Source organism: Chaetura pelagica, unplaced genomic scaffold (genome assembly GCF_000747805.2).
Source record: "Chaetura pelagica isolate M959 unplaced genomic scaffold, ChaPel_1.0 scaffold79, whole genome shotgun sequence".
In the NCBI taxonomy this organism is placed as follows: Eukaryota; Metazoa; Chordata; class Aves; order Apodiformes; family Apodidae; genus Chaetura; species Chaetura pelagica.
Window position 1 is genome coordinate 408,265 of NW_009969339.1, and position 17,358 is coordinate 425,622.

At 47.3% G+C, this 17,358-nt stretch overlaps 1 protein-coding gene across 1 annotated transcript; it reads left to right on the forward strand.

Moving 5' to 3' along the window:
- The first annotated feature begins 924 nt into the window (after positions 1-924).
- On the forward strand, positions 925-12,114 carry IL2RB (interleukin 2 receptor, beta). The gene is made up of 9 exons (XM_010005841.1): positions 925-1,006; positions 1,335-1,461; positions 2,953-3,052; positions 4,234-4,342; positions 5,328-5,476; positions 5,938-6,109; positions 7,894-7,990; positions 9,828-9,912; positions 11,287-12,114. The coding sequence occupies exons 1-9, from the start codon at positions 925-927 to the stop codon at positions 12,112-12,114; spliced, it is 1,749 nt and encodes a 582-aa protein (XP_010004143.1).
- Positions 12,115-17,358: the final 5,244 nt, after the last annotated feature.

Below are 17,358 nucleotides of genomic sequence, written 5' to 3' on the forward strand. Positions count from 1 at the left end.
AGCAGGGCTCTGCCTTGTTTTGCTGAGCCCTGTCTGGGCTCCCGACTTGCTGAGAGGTGAGGGTGGCCCCTTCTCCCATGGGCAGAGGCAGACCTCAAGGTAAGGGTGTCCATGTGGATGGGGAGGGTGGGAGGCTTGGATGAGGAGCCCGTAAGCCCAGTTTGTCTAATATGGAGTACGGCTGTACAGGCTTTGTAAGATGAGGAGTCTCCTTGGGTGCCACAGGTGGAGGAGGGGTGCTGAAGAGTTTCCTAATTACAAAGTCCAAATTTTATGCTACACCTAAAAGCACAGCTCCTTTCAAGGCAGTGCAGGGTCTTCTTGGCAAGGGTGGTCCATGTTTTGTGCGTGACTATGTGATATTTTGTGATATGATGAAGCCTTGACATTCCAGAACCTGGTAAACTCCTAATTCTCCCCAATTTCCTCCCCTCTCCCAAACACGCCATTCAAAACCTGCCTCCTGAGCCATGAGCTTGGCAACTAACTTTTTCAGTTGCAGCCAGAGACCCTGCTTGCTCAGTGAGGACCTAGTTATTTCAGCCACAGGTCTTGCTTATCAAAAAAGCAGCTCTTCAAAACACAAGCTCTACCTGAGTCAGCAAGCAGCCTGAAACAACACACGTGGACTGCTGTGCGTGCACACACACATTTCCCGCAGGCATTACTCCTCCAAACAGCCCATCTGCGTGGCACTGCCAAAGCTCTGAGCAAAGCACCCAAGGCAGGAAACACTGAGGTGCTGAGGGAAAAACACTAACTCCAGAGCAGAAAGTCTGAGTTTCTGAGCCCAGAAGGCTGGCACTGACTTTGAACCCTGCCCTGAGGCAGAGGATGCCTCCTGTGAGATGACATCTTCCTAATTTGCATTGCTGAGTTATGCTGGAGGGGCATCTTCTCTCTTTCAGTGTGTCACCAGTACAGATGAAGTCCTCTTTGCTGCTCCTGTGTCACTTCTGGCTGTTCAGCCCCACACCTCTCTCACAGGCATCAGACTTGGCACAAGGTAAGAAGTGATTCCCCTTCATCTGCACTAGCTGGGCAAGCAGGGAGGAGGGTCAGCCAGAGGAGTGTGTGTGCCACTGTGTATTGCTGTGCAGTGCTTGTGGTGTAACATACAGCCAGAGGAAGCTGAAGGAGTTAAAGGTCTCTTATGAGCACATCAACCTCCTAGGACACAGGGAAGTGCATGGCTCTGCCTTCCTTGTTTTGAGACAGTTGTCCAGGAGACAAGTCTGTAGTTTTGGATGGGGCAGGATTGATGGGGCGATGGTTAATGCCAAACATCATTGCTAATTTAATCATGCCATTGTCCATCACTTCTCTGCTGGTAGGCACCTCCAGTTTAACATGTTGGTATGACTCACGGGCAGCTCTCTTCTGTGACTGGAAGCCAGGCAAGGACCTGGTTGAAGCACCATGCCAGCTAGAGGTTTTGTCGACCTTCCGTCTTTGTGACAGGTGGGTGGCTAGAGAAGCTGATGAAAGCCAATGCTTTGAATGAAACTATCCTGGAAAGTTTACCCCTTAGCATAACTGCAGGCTCCCCCTTTCCGAGGCCAGATGTAGTGGAGTCATACAGCCAGGAGGCTGTATCTTGAACTCCGTCTCTAACCCTATATGGGCTGAGATGCTGTCCAGTGCTCAGTGGGCCTAACACAGCCCATCTTCCAGCTCCATAGCTCTGTCTGTGCTTCGTTTTTCAAAAATGCCTCTTCCTTGATAGCCACCCTCTGGACTGAAAGGCATTTTCAATGGGAAAGGAGAATTTATAGAGATGCGGGTGGAATTCAAGTTATATAGGGGCCCTTTACCCATTCTTTAAGATGTTGCACCCTGAGTGACAATAAATGAAAGGAATTATTGTTCCCTTTATCTCCCCTGGCCCTTTCATCTCTCTTGGTTCATGATGTTTACCTCGCCCACACACCTCCCAGCAGAGGGGTAGGTGTGTGGCCAGTACCACAGTGGGGTTTGACTGAGTCTCTGTGGTCTCCAAGTACGACAACTTCAGCCAAGTAACTTATCAGCCTCCCTCAAGGCTTCCCTGGGTGCCTCTCACAGGGACAGGCTGCGTGTGATTCTGGCAGTGGGTGGGTTGCTCCTGACTGTCATAGAGACATCTCCAGTGGGGTGAGATTGGCAAGTATGTTCTGGGGCCTGGTGCATGGGACTGAGAAAGTAAAAATATTTCTAGTGCTCTGTGGGACTGAATCACAATGGCTGTGCATGGAATTTGGGCTGGATTTGGAGCTGTGTCATTGCTTGACCAGGGCTCCAGGACTCCACCTCTTCCAGCCACCATCAAGTCCCAGCTTTTCTGACCTAGAGCAGCCAGCTCAATCTGGTAGCCTCTCAGCTGCAATCCCACTCTGTCACCCCCTGTGCTGTCAGCTTAGGCTGTCCAGCCACTCTTGCCAGAGCAGAAGAGAGGTTGTGGTGTAGCATTACCGAGTGTGATGTACGGTCCTGGCTAACTCAGATGGGACCTGGTTCAGAGGATACATCTCAGTTGGTATCTGAGATCCTACAGGACTATCAGTGGCTTGAAGGAGACATGTAAACCCTAGAGGATCTGACAGGTGCCCATCTTCCAAGGCCACACTGGTCCAGTTGTGGGCAACAGGTGTGTTTGGGCTCTGTGTGACCTGTGATATCAACAGGAAGCAGAGAGGGTAGCAACAGGGTTTTGCAAAGGCTTGGAAAGCGGAAAACCTACTGTCGTCTTTGCCTTGAAATAACTGGGATGCATTTATTCTTTGTGTTTCAGCATGTAAAATTTGTCTGAGTGACGCAATGGGGAGGGATAGTGGAATTATATACTTGCTGTAACCTGTTCAGCAAATGTGGTACAATGCAAAATGCCTTGAGAGGCCTTTAGCATTACATACAGTGTAACTAAATACAAAATAATCTCTGCTGCTCATTGGAGTTCTCCTGCTTAAAACCCAGTTTCTCACATAAAATAATCAAGAAGCACTGCGAGTTACCCAAGGCAGAACACATGACAGGACTGAGGAGATGCATCAAGACCTTCAGTAAAAACAGCAATGTGAGTAATTTATCTGGGACGTCTGGGCTAATGACAAGGTGGAAAAGATTTGTATGTGGATGTGGGGGTGTATAAACAGTGTGACGTTCAAGAGCAGTATAAAAAACCCAAGCCTAATCCTTGACTTCAGATCTGGGATTGGGTTGAAGTTGCATGTTAATTTTGAAGTTGTGGGTTGTTGACAAGGTATTGGCCTTGTGGGATCCTCTGCTGGGAGGACTGACTTTGCTGTGAGCTGGGCCATGCTGTCCTGACACATGCAGAAGGGGGGCAGACAGGTCACATGTAGTATCTTATGTCTCAGTTATCTAAGTCTGGCCCTAATCCCTTCCTCTGAGGAAGGATGGACATCACCACCAGCTCTGAGGTCACCTCTTGACCTCATTTTCCTTGAAGAGGTCAGTACCATTTTCCAGATCTTTAACTACTGTGAAGCCTGGTTAGGTGTGTCAAATGCAAGATGCAACAGCAACACATCAGTGGGGGTAATGGTGGTGCAAAGCCTCTAGCTATTATTCTTTATTTAAATAAGTCTGGTTTTAGACTCATTATGTACTTCCTTCAGTCATATCCAGAACTACTGTAGCCCTTCTGTTTTCAGAAATAAACCACCATATCAGCTAATTCCCCTCAAAGATGAAGTCACAACCAGTTCAAACAACAGACAAGCTTTCTTACTTTTGCACATTGTATGCAAATTGTAGAGTTGTTAAACAGCTCCAAAACCTTTTCTTTCTAATCAAGTTGATTTCCCTGTTGTTTATTTAATACCATATAATATATGTGGCTCTTTAGAATCATTGCATTTCAAGAGTAATATTTCATACTAATGTTGTCTCAGTCTTACCACTGAACATAAGATATTTTAGTAAAAATATTTTTTCTTGATAAGTTGCCCTCATAGAAAGTCACTTCTTTCCCCTTTAGTCAGCACATGCAGCAATCCTAGCAAACTAGCATAACACAATATATTGTATTCTTTTCACCAGTGAGCAACAAAAAAAAATCCAACCACATCAAGTAAAAATCTTAGATTCCTCTACTTACCGCTGAGGCTTATGCCTTTCAACCACAAATATAATCCATATTTTTTGTCAAGTACTTCTAAACCTATTGTGCTTAGGAGATGCATGCCTTTTTGGTGAGGCTTTAGGGTTGCTAATGGTATATTTTCCTTGCAGACTCAATGCTTCACCACTGCAGACCGTCTGACCTTGTCTGTCCACTGCAAGATTGGAGAGAACAGGTCTATACCTGTGCGAATAGAAAATTTCAGTCCACTTGAAAATAGTGAGTATTCATCTGTCTTGCAGTCTCTGAAGCTTCCACACAAAATGATAGGTAATTTCTCTTCCCATCCACTCCTATACAACCCCCTAGCTGTTTTTAAACTTGTGTCTTTTCCTTGCCTCCTGCTACACCTAACACAGATGAACCATGTTGACTCCTGCCACTTGCACTCCTAACATGCAACGTTATGCCAGGCACTTTCTGTCCTGTCCTGTATCTGGGACACTGTTGAATGAGATTGCTTTGAACTGGGAATTCTGGCTTCAAACAGGCAATGACAGCTCAGATGACCTTCTGAAAAATTCATGTTGCAAGAAGGAGGGAAAGTATTGCTGCTCTTCCCCAGCCCCTCTTACCAGATATGTGCTTCCATATCCCTTTAAGCCAGCTTTGGCATGCGTCAGTCTTTGCTGAAAGGAGTCAACTCACTAATCTAGCAGAAAAAAAAACACATCTTCTTGGGTACTTTTTTTTTTGGATGCATGAGTTAACCTAGCTCAAGGAGAGGTCCAATAAAGCTGCTGCAAGGTGAGACATAGGAAGGCATGGCTGGATTCAGGAGTTGGGAAGGATCAGCCCAGACAGTCTGTGTAATTCCATCCCCTGTGGCTGTTGCTCTCTGAAAAAGCATCTGGGAAGCATCTGTCACCCCAGCCATGCTCCATTCATGTTGGTACAACTGCCTGTGGATCACCCCTACAAGATAGGATGCAGGGCTCCATGGGCTTGCACTGACTGCGGGGGCCACTCTCACAGGCTCACAGGAGGAGCTGCCTTTAATGCAGACCAGAGAAAACAGGCCTGTTGCCTTCAGTGACAGTGGGGAAGAAGGAGGAACAAAGAGGGGGAGCTCACTAAGCATCTCACTGGCTGGGGTCTGTGAGCACAACCAAGACACCAGCCCTGCTGCAGTGGGGTTTGTGGTACAGCCCTGTTATGGACAGACACTGTGGAGGTATCACCCTTGCTCCTTCTCTCATTACAGTAAAGCTGAGGCCTCCAGGAAATCTTCAGCTGGTTAGCAAAACTGACAATACCTACAACTTAACGTGGAGCCTGAATATTTCCTCTCACTATTTGTACGGGGAGCGGGAATATCAAGTGCGATATCGGACCACAAATCAGTACTGGGAGGTGAGTATGGTGTGGGGCACTAAGACCTGTCACCCTACAAGTTCTGGGTCACCCTACAAGCCCAAGTCTTCTTTACATCCCCCAGGATGTGCCCTTGGGCCTCCTCTCAGGACAAAAACAGTGTTAGTGAAGCTGGAGAGCAGATGACATCCCGCTACTCTTTTATCTGTGTCACCTGCTGTCAGCGTTTGGTGATGACATGGAGGCAGTCAGGAACCCTGTTCTACTTAGTGCTGTCACAAAGAAATCCAGACAGCTTCAGGACAGACCTGAAAAGGATGGAAAAAAAAACAACAATAACAAACAAAGTGAAGAAGTCTTGTCCTCCAAGGTGAACAAGCAGTGCACAAGTTGTAGGGATCTGAGACAGGTCCTCTCTGAGGAACTTGGAAGAGATAGGTATGTGAGTCTATAAGCCATGGCAGGGTGTTGATGATGCTCTGATTTTACCTTTATCCCAGGAGGCCAAGAACTTCACCATTGTGCAGGATCAGATGTGGGCTGTGCTTGAGAGCCTCTCCCCTGGCTTGAAATACGAGGCAGCTGTCCGTGCAAAGCCTGGTGCCTTGAGTATCTACAAGGGCGTCTGGAGTGACTGGAGTGAGACGATTCTGTGGAGGATACACGCCCACCGTAAGGATCAGGCAGGCAGGCTGGTTTGGAGAGGAAAGAGGAAACTCAGGGAAAACAAGGTGGAAAGGCCAAGCAGGCAGAGAAGCTGGAAGATGATGGGTCGGAAGGGTTGTGTTAATACAAAGCAATACAAAGGCTGGAAGCAATCTGTCCCTCCTAATCTGTTAGGTCACACTGGCCCAACATGACTTAAGGGCAAAGACCCCTCTGACCCTAAAAGAGCCCCTCTGACTTCCAGAAGCCAGGCAAAATCCGCAAGATGTTAATCAGGGACTGGTTCCCCAGAGCAGTAAGGCCAGATATCTGACCTGCAGCCACAGCCACCAGGACTGAAATTTTCCCAGGTACTCCTGTGACCTAGGAACATAAATCCAGCTTTCTAAAATGGCCCAGTTTGTTGGAGCAATTATCAGTGAAATGCAGTGAAAAAGAACACTCAGCTTTTGAACCAAAGGATACCTGAGACTAGGAAGCAAAGTCTCACAGAGAATGAAAGAGACTTACATGCATGTCAGTCTCTTCCAAAAGTGTCTGCTGATACTGACATCAGTCATTATCATGAACCACAGCATGGAGGACACCTCCAGCCTTGAAAGACAGAGCCATGAGCAAGTTTTTTCAGTGAGTCATTGGCTGTGGTCTCTGTCATTTCTTTTCCAAAAAATAAGCAGATAGATGTTATTCCTGCTCATGCCACCCCCGCTCTGCCCCTACCCAGCCTCTCCCTGTAGTGCTTGCTGCTGGTATATAAACAGAGGAGCTATGTTTAGTAAGGGCACTGTGTTGCTGTGGCGATCAAATTTTGACAGTGTGTGATGTCAATGAACAGGATACAGCCGCAACTGGTTGTCATAGCAACCAAGACCCAAAGATAACCAGGGTACCAGAGGCAGAGGAGACAAAATGATCTTAGTAGCATCTCAAGGACAGGCAAAGAAAGGTTGTCCTAAAAATGTCTCCTCTTTCTTTTATTTTGATCTGCTCCCTCACAACTACTCCAGAGGAGCTCTGCAGGCCCAGACCAAAGGGTACAAGGGATGGAGAGAGATGGGGGTGGCAAGCAGAGGAGACAGGAGCCAGAGTAGCAAGGCCAAAAAAAGTGCTCTGGGGAGACGTGTGTGAAAGAGACAGATTAAGGAAAGTTTGAGATAATTCCAGACAAGCCTGAGTAGTGCTGGCAGTGCTGGCAATGTGAGAACTCAGTCTCTTTCTCCTAACCCTACAATCCAAATACCAAAATAATCACACAGCAGAAAGCTGTAACCTGCCTAGCATCCTAAAGCTCTCCTACACCTCTCCAAAAAATAAGCCAGCCCCTTGATCCTAATATTCTCTGTCCTTTGTCCTGTCTTCTCAAAGACCCATAAACCTCATGAGGCTGTCTTCCTCACCAACTCATAATGCTGTTTGAAGTCTTCAATCCCACTAAAGCTGATTTTGGGACTTCCTGATTTCCTTTGCAACAAGACAGACAGGTTGATGGACACTTCAACCAGTAGACTGTGCCACCTCACGTGTGGCAACCCCCAGCTGTAGTTTTGTTATGAATAGGGACTTTGAGTGCTGTTCAGCACAGATTATCTATTAAGCAATGACAAGTAGACTTTGAAAAACACCTCAGCTCAAAAACATCCTACACAACACAGCAAAATTCATTTAACTAACCTGTATATTACAATTTTGTGTCCCTGACTGGCTGGAATTGCTGTGAAAGGGCCACAGATCCTACCTCCAGAATTCTGGCTTAATTTTCACAGCAACTCACTCGTCCTCTTACCTTGCAGAAGGATCCCGGACAGTCTTGCCAGCTCTTATAGTGAGCACCTGCATCTTTGTGGTTATTGGGACTGCTTTCCTTCTTAACTTACGGAATTTGAAATGGTAAATAAGAATCAATTTTTCCTCTCTGTTCCTCTTCTGTATCTATGTGTCTTCTCAAAACCAGGGTTATTTTTCACTTGGTATTACTCAGGGTAGAGAGTGACTTAAAAAGATGGTTTATAACCCAAACTTTTGAGGCTGACTTTTGTCTGGGAAGTTATATGACCACCCAAGATGATATGGTTCCACAATCATCATTGCATTGTGCTGCACTCCTGTGAGCTGGTGCTGTGCCATGCCCTGGCTGAATTCAACACAGCTTCCTCAGCATTTCTGTTGTCCATGGGCTAGAGTAGTGTCCCCTGGCAGGGATGCACCAAAATTGCCTCTTAAAATGCAGACCACTGGGTTGAGCACTCCTTCAATGAAAAGGACCCAACAATCCAAGTACCTCTATCTTCTCACTTAGTTAAACACTCCAGCAAGAGCTCAGGCAAGACGTGGAGACATTAGATCTGTAGTCAAAACCTGGAGAACAATTCTTCCTCTCCCTGGTGTGTGCAGTCCTGAAGTATCTCATCACATACTGGTAAACACCTACACGGTGTTTTAAAAGATCTCTTTGCAAGAGCTTCTGTCCAGGCACTACTTTTATTCAGGACTGATTTCAGGACTGAGAGTGTCTCACAAGGTTGCTCCATGCACTATTATGGAGAGTGATGTGTCAGCATGGTGAGGTTAGAAATGGCTTCAGGCTTTCTCATCTCAGGACAGGGGCAGAGAAGCAGGATGCTGATGTTGAAGGTGGAGAGCACAGAGAAGTATTCTCACAGGGTTGAGGCAGCAAAGGCTGCGATGGCTTCTTTGTAAGGAAAGAAAGTAATGCATATTGAAGGAAGATGGATACTGAGAAAGTCACTGGTCACTGTGTTCTACCTTGAGTCATAACACAAGGGTGAGGAAGGGTTAGCTACATGGCACAGAAAGAGATTAAAAGGGCTCCTTTCTCCAAGGAGTATAATTAACCTGGGGGAACTGGCTGGAGAATAATGCTGAGGTAAGATCCAAGGAAGAATTAGACATGCATGAATAAAAATAGCATCTGCAGTGATGTAAGGTAGTTTATGTGCAAGAACTAACAAATTCTGATGCTTCAGAGAGTACACTGATTGCCTTCAGAGGTCAGGAGGGTTTTTCCTCAGAGCATCCCACACCAAAACTTCAGCAAAGAGTTGACAGGATCAGCCAACCTCTCCAAGGGTCAGAAGAGCAGATTATTCATGCTGCCTCAGAATGGCAACATGCTGGATCCAGTAAAGAAGAGGCCACTGTGTTGGTGTGTTGGTGTGCTCAGATGGCTTGCATGGCCTGTGTATCTATCCATACCATGCAGTGTCCTGCTAACAGATCAGACAGGCAGTTGTGGCACAGCTTTGCCAGCAATGGTCCCATTCAGGGCATGCAGTCCTCTGAGTTCTTCTGGTGGCAGCAAAGCAAAGAGGGGGCAACTGACAACAGCTAGAGCTTGGAAAGAAGGAAGGGAGACCTGCCCAGCTTGTCATCAGGATGGGGGTCTAAGGGGAGCAGGTGGAGAAGTTAAGGTGACAAGATACAGCAGGGAACAAACTAGTGAACTGCTGGTTGTGCTTCCCTAGGGAAAAGGATGAGAGGAGTGTATTGTCCAATGTCAGGTTTAACTGCCTCATCTTTATAACTCTCAGCCTTAGCTAATGCATTTCAGGCTACTCATGAGCAAGGAGATCCCTCAGGCTTGTTCTTATTTTACCTCTCCTCCACGCCAGGGTAGTACCCATGAGGCACGATGCCCTGTTCTACTCCCACCACGGTACCAGATTAGTCCCTGCTTCATTCTACCTTCTCATTCTTTTTTCTCAAGGTTGAAAAAGATCCTGAAGACTCGCATCCCAGACCCTGAGAAGTTCTTTCTCCCACTATTTTCAGTTCATGGAGGTGATATTCAGGTATGGGACAGGAGATGGGCCATGTGGTCATGAGGGAGAAATGAGGAAAAGAAGAGTCCGTCTGCACACACCTGGGACAGACAGCTGGTCACCAGACCTACATGTGCACACACATGTCCCTGTAGCATCAGCTGCTGGGGTCTCCACTTGAGTTTTATTTGCTGACCTTCTGAAACCTGACATTTGGCCAAAGCATCTCTAATTACAGAAACTAGAAACAGCAAACCACACAAACCTCAGCACCCTGCTTCCCTAACAGGGAGCGTGAGAGAAAACACGGGACCTTCAGGAAGGAGCCTGACCTCTCAGAGCCCCTTCCACCCCACTTCTGTCCCTCCCTGCCTGCCCAAGGCTGCCCAGCTCTTCCCCAGATTTCCTGCTGTGATCCCTGCCTCCTGGCTCTGAGCTTCATCTGCTCCTAATGTGAATTGTCATCATGCTGGATGGCACTTCCCTGCTTTCTGCATTCTTGTTCTCTCTTTCTCTTCTTTATACACTCCCACTTTCTCCCTTCCCCTAATCTCTCCATGAGTATGGGCAACTGCAAGGAGACATTTACCATTCTCTGCAGTATTACAGGGACTGTTGATACAAGACGTGGGAGGTGATCCCAAGGGGGCATCTCATGATAAGAAGGCTGGAAACAAACTGCAGAAGGTCCAGAGGACAGCAAAGCTTTGGAAAAGCCTGAGTTTGAAAAGCCTTAGAAAGCTTAAACTACAGGGGAAGAGTGTGGAGTAGGTGCAGAGTGTGTAGCAGGCACTGAAGACACTTTCCCACTACAGGAAAAAAAGAAAAAAAAAAACAACCCAACAAACAAACAAACAAAAAAACCCTGGGTATTATCACAACAGGTTTATTTTTACGGATAATGATGCAATGCAGGATGTCAGTCATGGTAAGTGTGAAAATCCAGGCACAAGGAACAAAGCACTTTAGACAAGAAATCTGTATGGGGCCATGTAGATCTATCAGACACTACTAGTTCAGGACCTAGGAAAAGTTGCCATGAGAGTTATCCCAGTGCTGTTTTTTGTGTTTCCACCTTCACTTCTTGTTCTGATCTTGTAATTTATTTTTAGTTCCTTTCAGTTTATTTCTCCATCCTCTCTTCCCCCATCCAGAAATCTCAAACTATAAGCTTGCAAGATCTGCTCTTGATTTCAACATGACAAAAAGATAAACTCTCTCTGAAAGTCCTGCAGATGAGACATCACAAATGTGAATTTCCCTCCCCCCATTTCCGGCACCTCTTGCTGGAACAGAGAAAAGGTCATTTGATTGTTGTGGGCACTCAGGAGAAAAAACCTTTGGTTCCTCACTGAGTGTTATTCTTTGGGTATAAGAGTCTCTCCTGTGTTTCTTCCCCAACAGAAATGGCTCTCCTCCCCATTCTCCACCTCCTCCTACTGTGTGAACAGTACAACCCCAGAGATCTCCATGCTTGAGGTGATGCAGAAGAATGACCAGGAATCCCAATTTCTACTTTCCAAGGCAACCCTGACTCCTGATCCTCCCTTAGAAACCAGTGGGCACTCTGTATCCAGTTGCTTCACCAACCAAGGCTACTTCTTCTTCCACTTTTCCAACTCCTTTGAGGTAGAGCCCTGTCAGGTCTACTTCACTTATGAGCCTTTCACCCAGGAGGGCAGTGGCAGTGAGGATGGTGAGTTTTATCATGCTCTCCCCTCCCCAGACCTCTGCACACTGGCAGAAGACATGTCCCTGTTGTCCCAGAACTTTCTTCATTGTACTAAGGCAACCCAGGGCTTCCAAAATGGCTCCTTCATGGAAGAGACAGAAGGTAAAGCCCAACAAACTATGGCTATTTCTAAGGCTCTGCAGTCAAGTGAAGACACCTCATCAGCACCAGTTCTAAAGCAGGATGAGAAGGTGATGGACAAAACAGCTTCACAACCTGCTGAGGCCCTGTGCCAGCTGGATACTGACTTTCCTGACCCACCAGATCTTCATGACAAAGACACTATTGATGCAATGGAGGGGAATGGAAAGGCAGGTCCTCTGACTGATCCCTGTACACCAGCAGCAAACAGTGTCTCTTCTTTTTCTCAGCCTCCACCTCTAGAGCAAAGCCAGGATGAGAATCCATGCAGAGCAGCCTTCTCCAGCCAGGTCCCAAACACTGGTTCCTACCTTTCTCTGAGGGATCTCCAAAGCCAGTACAGCAATTGTTCTGTCTAGGATCTACCAGAAGGAAACTCACAGGTAGGAAAGTCCTTCTCTTCAGGGAACTTTTTGTATTCAGGACATGAATGTGACTTCAGCATCAAACCCATTGGGACTATTATTTCTTTAACAAGGCTGGAGAACACAGTTACTGTAGAGGGCTGCAAAACCAGAAGAGGGATAGGATGGACAAGGTGTAAACTCATGGATGGCTACGTGGTTAGCACTAGTTCTCAAGGGAAAGTATTAGTGAAACAGACTGCTGGAAATGAGAGGACATGGAGAACTTGGCTAGTGAACAGTAAAGCAACACGGAGATAATGATGAAGGAACATTAAAGCTGTTTAGTGGGTACACAGCTAATGGAGATATAGAAATCTGATTCTTGGGTATACGGGCCAACAAGAACTCACCTTCATAACTGAACCTGTTTCTCTGCTATTACGGAGTCTGATGGCATAGAAACCCCTTCCTACACTGCTCAAGAGCCATCCCAAACCTCACCAGAGTGATTTTTCCAGCCCAGATCCTGGAAGAAGGCTGTGCAAGCCCTTCCACACTCCTCATCTTGCTATAAAATGGCACTCAGCTATCAGGTCCCTTTGCATTAGCCCAGTCTAAAAAACTGAGAAAGAAATGCCTAAATAAGTGTATATGAGATTTTGTACAAGAGACAGTAGCACTGCCAGTCAGTGCTGAGGCCAATAATAAAATGGATGAAGACATCTCCTCCTGACTGAGCAAGGGTGTATTTTATTTTTATGTTGTCTCCACTTCAAGTTTTAATCAGACATTACATTCTGAGCTACTCAGTCCAGCTTTAGACTGGAGTCTCTAAGGTCGGCTCAGAGCAACAACCATATCAGCTGTCTAAGCAATGCAGCGTAAAAAAGAAATCCCCATTATTGGGTTAAAAATACTGAGGAAATCCCCTTCTCCCCCCCCTTCTTTCCCCCCGGGTCTGATGATGGCAGTGAAAAGAACGAGCACAATTTCCCATTCTTGCTGCAATATTTTTCATGAAATCGAAAGCCTCTCTGCCCTGCTGGCAAAATACAGTTATTTGACTGTGATGAGCTGATTGCAGAATAGTTCATCCCACATCCTGTATTAGTGGAAAACATCGCAACGGTGCTGCCCGTTCCTTCCATTGCTCAAGGGAAACCATTGCCTAATTAGTGGCAAAGATGTGGTGAATGAGCCCAGAAAACTAAACCACCTTTGCTGAAAAGAAAACCTCAATCCACTCACAAAGAATGGGGATAGCAAAGACAACTTTCTTTCAAAAAAAACAAACAAAAAAACCCCCACCTTTTACTCTCCATTTGGTCCTCTGAGTTAAGAAAAAGAAGCACATCACAGAAGAAAAGTGGCAAGGCAAAGGAAGAGAAGCTCTTCTGGTTACATCCATCCTTGCATTGAACATCTGCACTGGCTGTCTGCTTTCTTGCCATATTTCTGGTCTATTCAGCAGTGGGAAAATACCAGCCCTGTGCTAAAGATATTTCTTCTAAGAAACAAAAAGGTCGAGGGTATAAAACGTGTTGGTACTTCTGTCACCCCTGTGAGTATCACCCAGAACCAACTCTTCTCTACCTCTATCTGTACAAACAGGGAGCTTCACTTTTATCCTGCTTGCACACTGTTACTTGACCTTGCATTATGCAACCTGAATGTCATTAGGGGTCCCAGCTATGGGGTCACCCTCTGGCTTGGGATTCATCTCAAAAAAGCTGCTCAAAGGAGTTGAGTCTGTCTGCAGCTGAAAGGGCTGGGGGAGCTATACCTTGTTTCTCATCAGCTTCTTCACTTGCCTCAAGAAGGGAATTGCTCTGTTGCCTCCCTGCCTCCAGCAGGGGAAGAAGATCCCACAGCTTCCCAGACAAGACCTGGCTTGCTCAGCAGTTAGCTGTACTTTTAGAATCATCCCAGATGGACTCTTCAAAAAGAGATGCTGAATCCCTTGCACCTAATGGGTAATTTCCTATCTGACATGGGCCAAGGATCCTGGTTGTACTGATTGTTATACTGTCTCAACGTGGATCTTCATAAGCCTCTCAATTATTCTTGCTGCTGAGTACGAAAGAAAAAAAATTACCTCTTTGTAAATAAAAGAAATATTAAGGAATCTACAGTGTTTTCATGTCCTTTGTGCTGGGGGAAAAGGATTAACAGCTTTTCTAAACAGGGAACTAAGCACAGCTTTTCTCAGACTAATACACCTGTAGCCCTCCCTCCTTCTCCCTTCCCCAAGGAGCTCAACCAGAATGCAGAGCTGGAAGCGATCCTGCTGCAAGCCCCTGAGGACCATCCTGCCGGCTCTGGATTCCACCACCACCACCGCTGTCCCCCTGAATGGAAACGCTGACAGCTCTGGAGCTGGCAGGCTGCTACCGCTGCGCTCGCAGCCACGCTGGGTGTGAATGTGTGACACGCTGCGGCAGGAAGCGCTCAACATCAGATCTGGCGATAACCGGACCTTTCTTCCAGGAAGACAAGATCATGTGGTCTCATGTGTGAGTAAACCCAGGTCATGAATAGCAGAGGCACAACACTTTCAGTGGTACATGGCCCTTTCTCTGTCGGGTCCCCAGGAGCTCGTTGGAAACGTCACACGGGGAGCGGTCCCCTCTCGAGACAGTGTGAACGCACCGTGTGTGGTTCACAAAGCCACAGAAAGGTGCTATGACAGTGTCCAGCAGTACCAGAGGCAAACCAAAGCTGAACAACAGCACTGTGTGGAAAATACTGAGCTAACAGCCACAGATATGAGTCCTCTCTGTATCTTAAGCCCTGGGACAGCAAAGATAGTTGTCACATCTCTCATCTCCCTCCTTCCAAGATACCTTGTTCATAAATAGGCAACATCAGTCCCAGCCCACTCCCACATCCCTTCCTTTTTTTTCTGCTGTGAAGAAGCAGAAAGTAAAGGGTACTTGCAGTAAAGGAATTCTTCTGAAGTCAGATCTGATCAAGGTTTTAGGTCCTTGTTTGATTCAAAAGCCTGTGGTGACTGATGTGGTATGCTTGCCTAGATAGATCAGATTGAGATTCTATTTTTTTTTTTCTGCTGAAAACACCACAGAAGGAAGATGTTTCCTTCCAAGAAAGAGGGACACAAGGTCTCTGGCGTCAGTAAATACCCTCAGCTGGGTTCTGACACACTGTGGCAAGCCCTCATAGCGTAAGTTTGGGAAAGCTATATACGTGTACATATAAGCCTAAAGATGCAGCTAGTACCCAGTTATCTGCAGAAATTGTGGCTCAAAGTCACTTTTAAAAGTGAAATCTGGTCTCTTAAATCTCCTGAGCAGTTCTTAAAGCATTTCTTACTGTCACTGCATGCCCCAGTTTCCTATACGTACAGCACCAAGTTAGCCAGGATAACCACACCAACACATTCCCAGTCAAACACTGCAGCTTTCCATCCATCTATAACGTTTATCTACTGGAATCCACCACGAGGCAACTACAGCAATGGCTTTTGGTCTTCATGCAGTCCCAGACTAAACCTGAGCCAGTGGCAGAGCTGAAAAGAGATATCCCTGCCCAGCTGCCAAAATGAGCCCAGCTGAGCCCTGGTCCAAATGAGCTCAGTCCCAGTTCACTGCCACTGGCTGGAGCTCAGCCCCAGGTCAAGAGTTGTCCATGTCCCCATCCCCCAGCCATTTATTGACAGAATAACTCTATTTACTCTGCTCTAGCTGGAGAGTAGCTGCTTTTGAGAGGCACGTACATAACTGCAGGGCTGTATGCAGGAGGTGGTGCAGGCAAGGTAGGTGAGGAGGACCCAGGGTTAGAAGAAGAGCAGATGCAGCAGGGAGGAGCAAGTGGTGGTGCAACAGAGTGTGGGGAGCCCAGCATCAGGATTCTGGCCAGGAAGAAGTGCAAGAAGACCAGGGGAAGTCTTGCAGGTCGGTACTGAGAGACATCGTTCTTTGCTTTCACCTGCATGACCACTGTGGTGACTGGACCTGCTGTCAGCTGCCACCTCCCCTCCTTCAAGTGAGCTGCACCTGCCAGCCAGTGTCTGCTCCATCCCTGTGCTGGGGAGCACACACCCTATGCTTTGCCTCTCCCTCCAACGGCACCAAGGCTAAGAAATACAGCAGTTGCTCAGCAACTCCCAGTCCCCCAAGGAGGACAACACAGGCTGACTGCGCCAGCCTCCTGGCTTGTTCTTCTCTGCTCGGCTGGAGGTGTTCCTACCCTGACTTCTTCCAGGCTCTTCCTGCTCAGCCCACAGATCTTTTCCTCCTGCAAGGCTCTGAAACCTTCATTTCAGGAAAAAAAAAAAAAACCAACAACACCCTGTTGCATGAGGTGCACTGACCCGTCACAGCAGGACAAAGGACAAGCTGAAGGGACATGGAAGCAGGTTATTGATCGCTGAGGAGACCTTGAGCTTGGGTAAATAGATGTACTGCTCTCTCCCCCCTCCATGCATGTGTGAGGTGGCTTGCACAGAGGGGTGTGGGCCAGGCCTCATGGGTGGCAGCAGGTTTCAAAGGTTGGTCTGCTCTGGGGGAAACCCCAATGCCTACCATCAAATCTTCTAACAAAGAGGCTCTTCTGCTGCTGCTTCCTGCCCTCCTCCCTCCACCCCTCTATCTGCGGTTCTTTGCTTGTGGCTGCTGTTTCTGAAGGGATGCTGTGAGCGCAGAGAAGTGCCCTTGCTCTCCTGGACTGCCCACCCTGGTTCACCAGGGAGGAGATCCCCCCAGGGCTTGCACAGACAGGTGACCCACAAGAAGCAAGGGAGGGCAGTCTGTGCTGGGCCTGTTTGTGCCACCTACCTCTCTGGAAAGGTGCTTTAGAACAAGCAGATATGTGGCTGATTGTCCAAGTGCTGATGTTCACTGACCTGGGCTTAATGTTCCTGAGTGGGTTACCTGCTGCTTACCTGTTCTGTAAGCATGTTTTCACAGATATTGCAAGGCAGCCTGGAGGGCCTGAGGCTCAGTAACTGGGGGAAAGCAAGGAGACCAAGAAGCCTACTCACTCCTATAGTGAGAATACTTCAGAGTATCCAAATGGGCTAAAATGGGTGTGAGGCCAACCATCTCTCCCCACAGCTGCAACAAGTCCCTCCTGTGCATTCAAGTCCACACAGTCACACACACCACTGGGAGCAAAGACAACTCACAGACAGGAAGGCAGGACACAGACATGCCCCAAGACCTCCGTGCCCTCCCACGTGGATGCATTCGCATCCCTTTCCTCTCCAGCCACAGAAATGCAGAGCATCTTTGGGGACAG

What these genes read in the sequence shown, in the direction of transcription:
- IL2RB (XM_010005841.1), top strand. Translation starts at nt 925, where the DNA reads ATGAAGTCCTCTTTGCTGCTCCTGTGTCACTTCTGGCTGTTCAGCCCC. An exon ending in TTTCAGTCCACTTGAAAATA is followed by an intron (nt 4,343 to 5,327) that starts GTGAGTATTCAT and finishes CTCTCATTACAG; the next exon opens with TAAAGCTGAGGCCTCCAGGA. An exon ending in AACTTACGGAATTTGAAATG is followed by an intron (nt 7,991 to 9,827) that starts GTAAATAAGAAT and finishes TTTTTTCTCAAG; the next exon opens with GTTGAAAAAGATCCTGAAGA.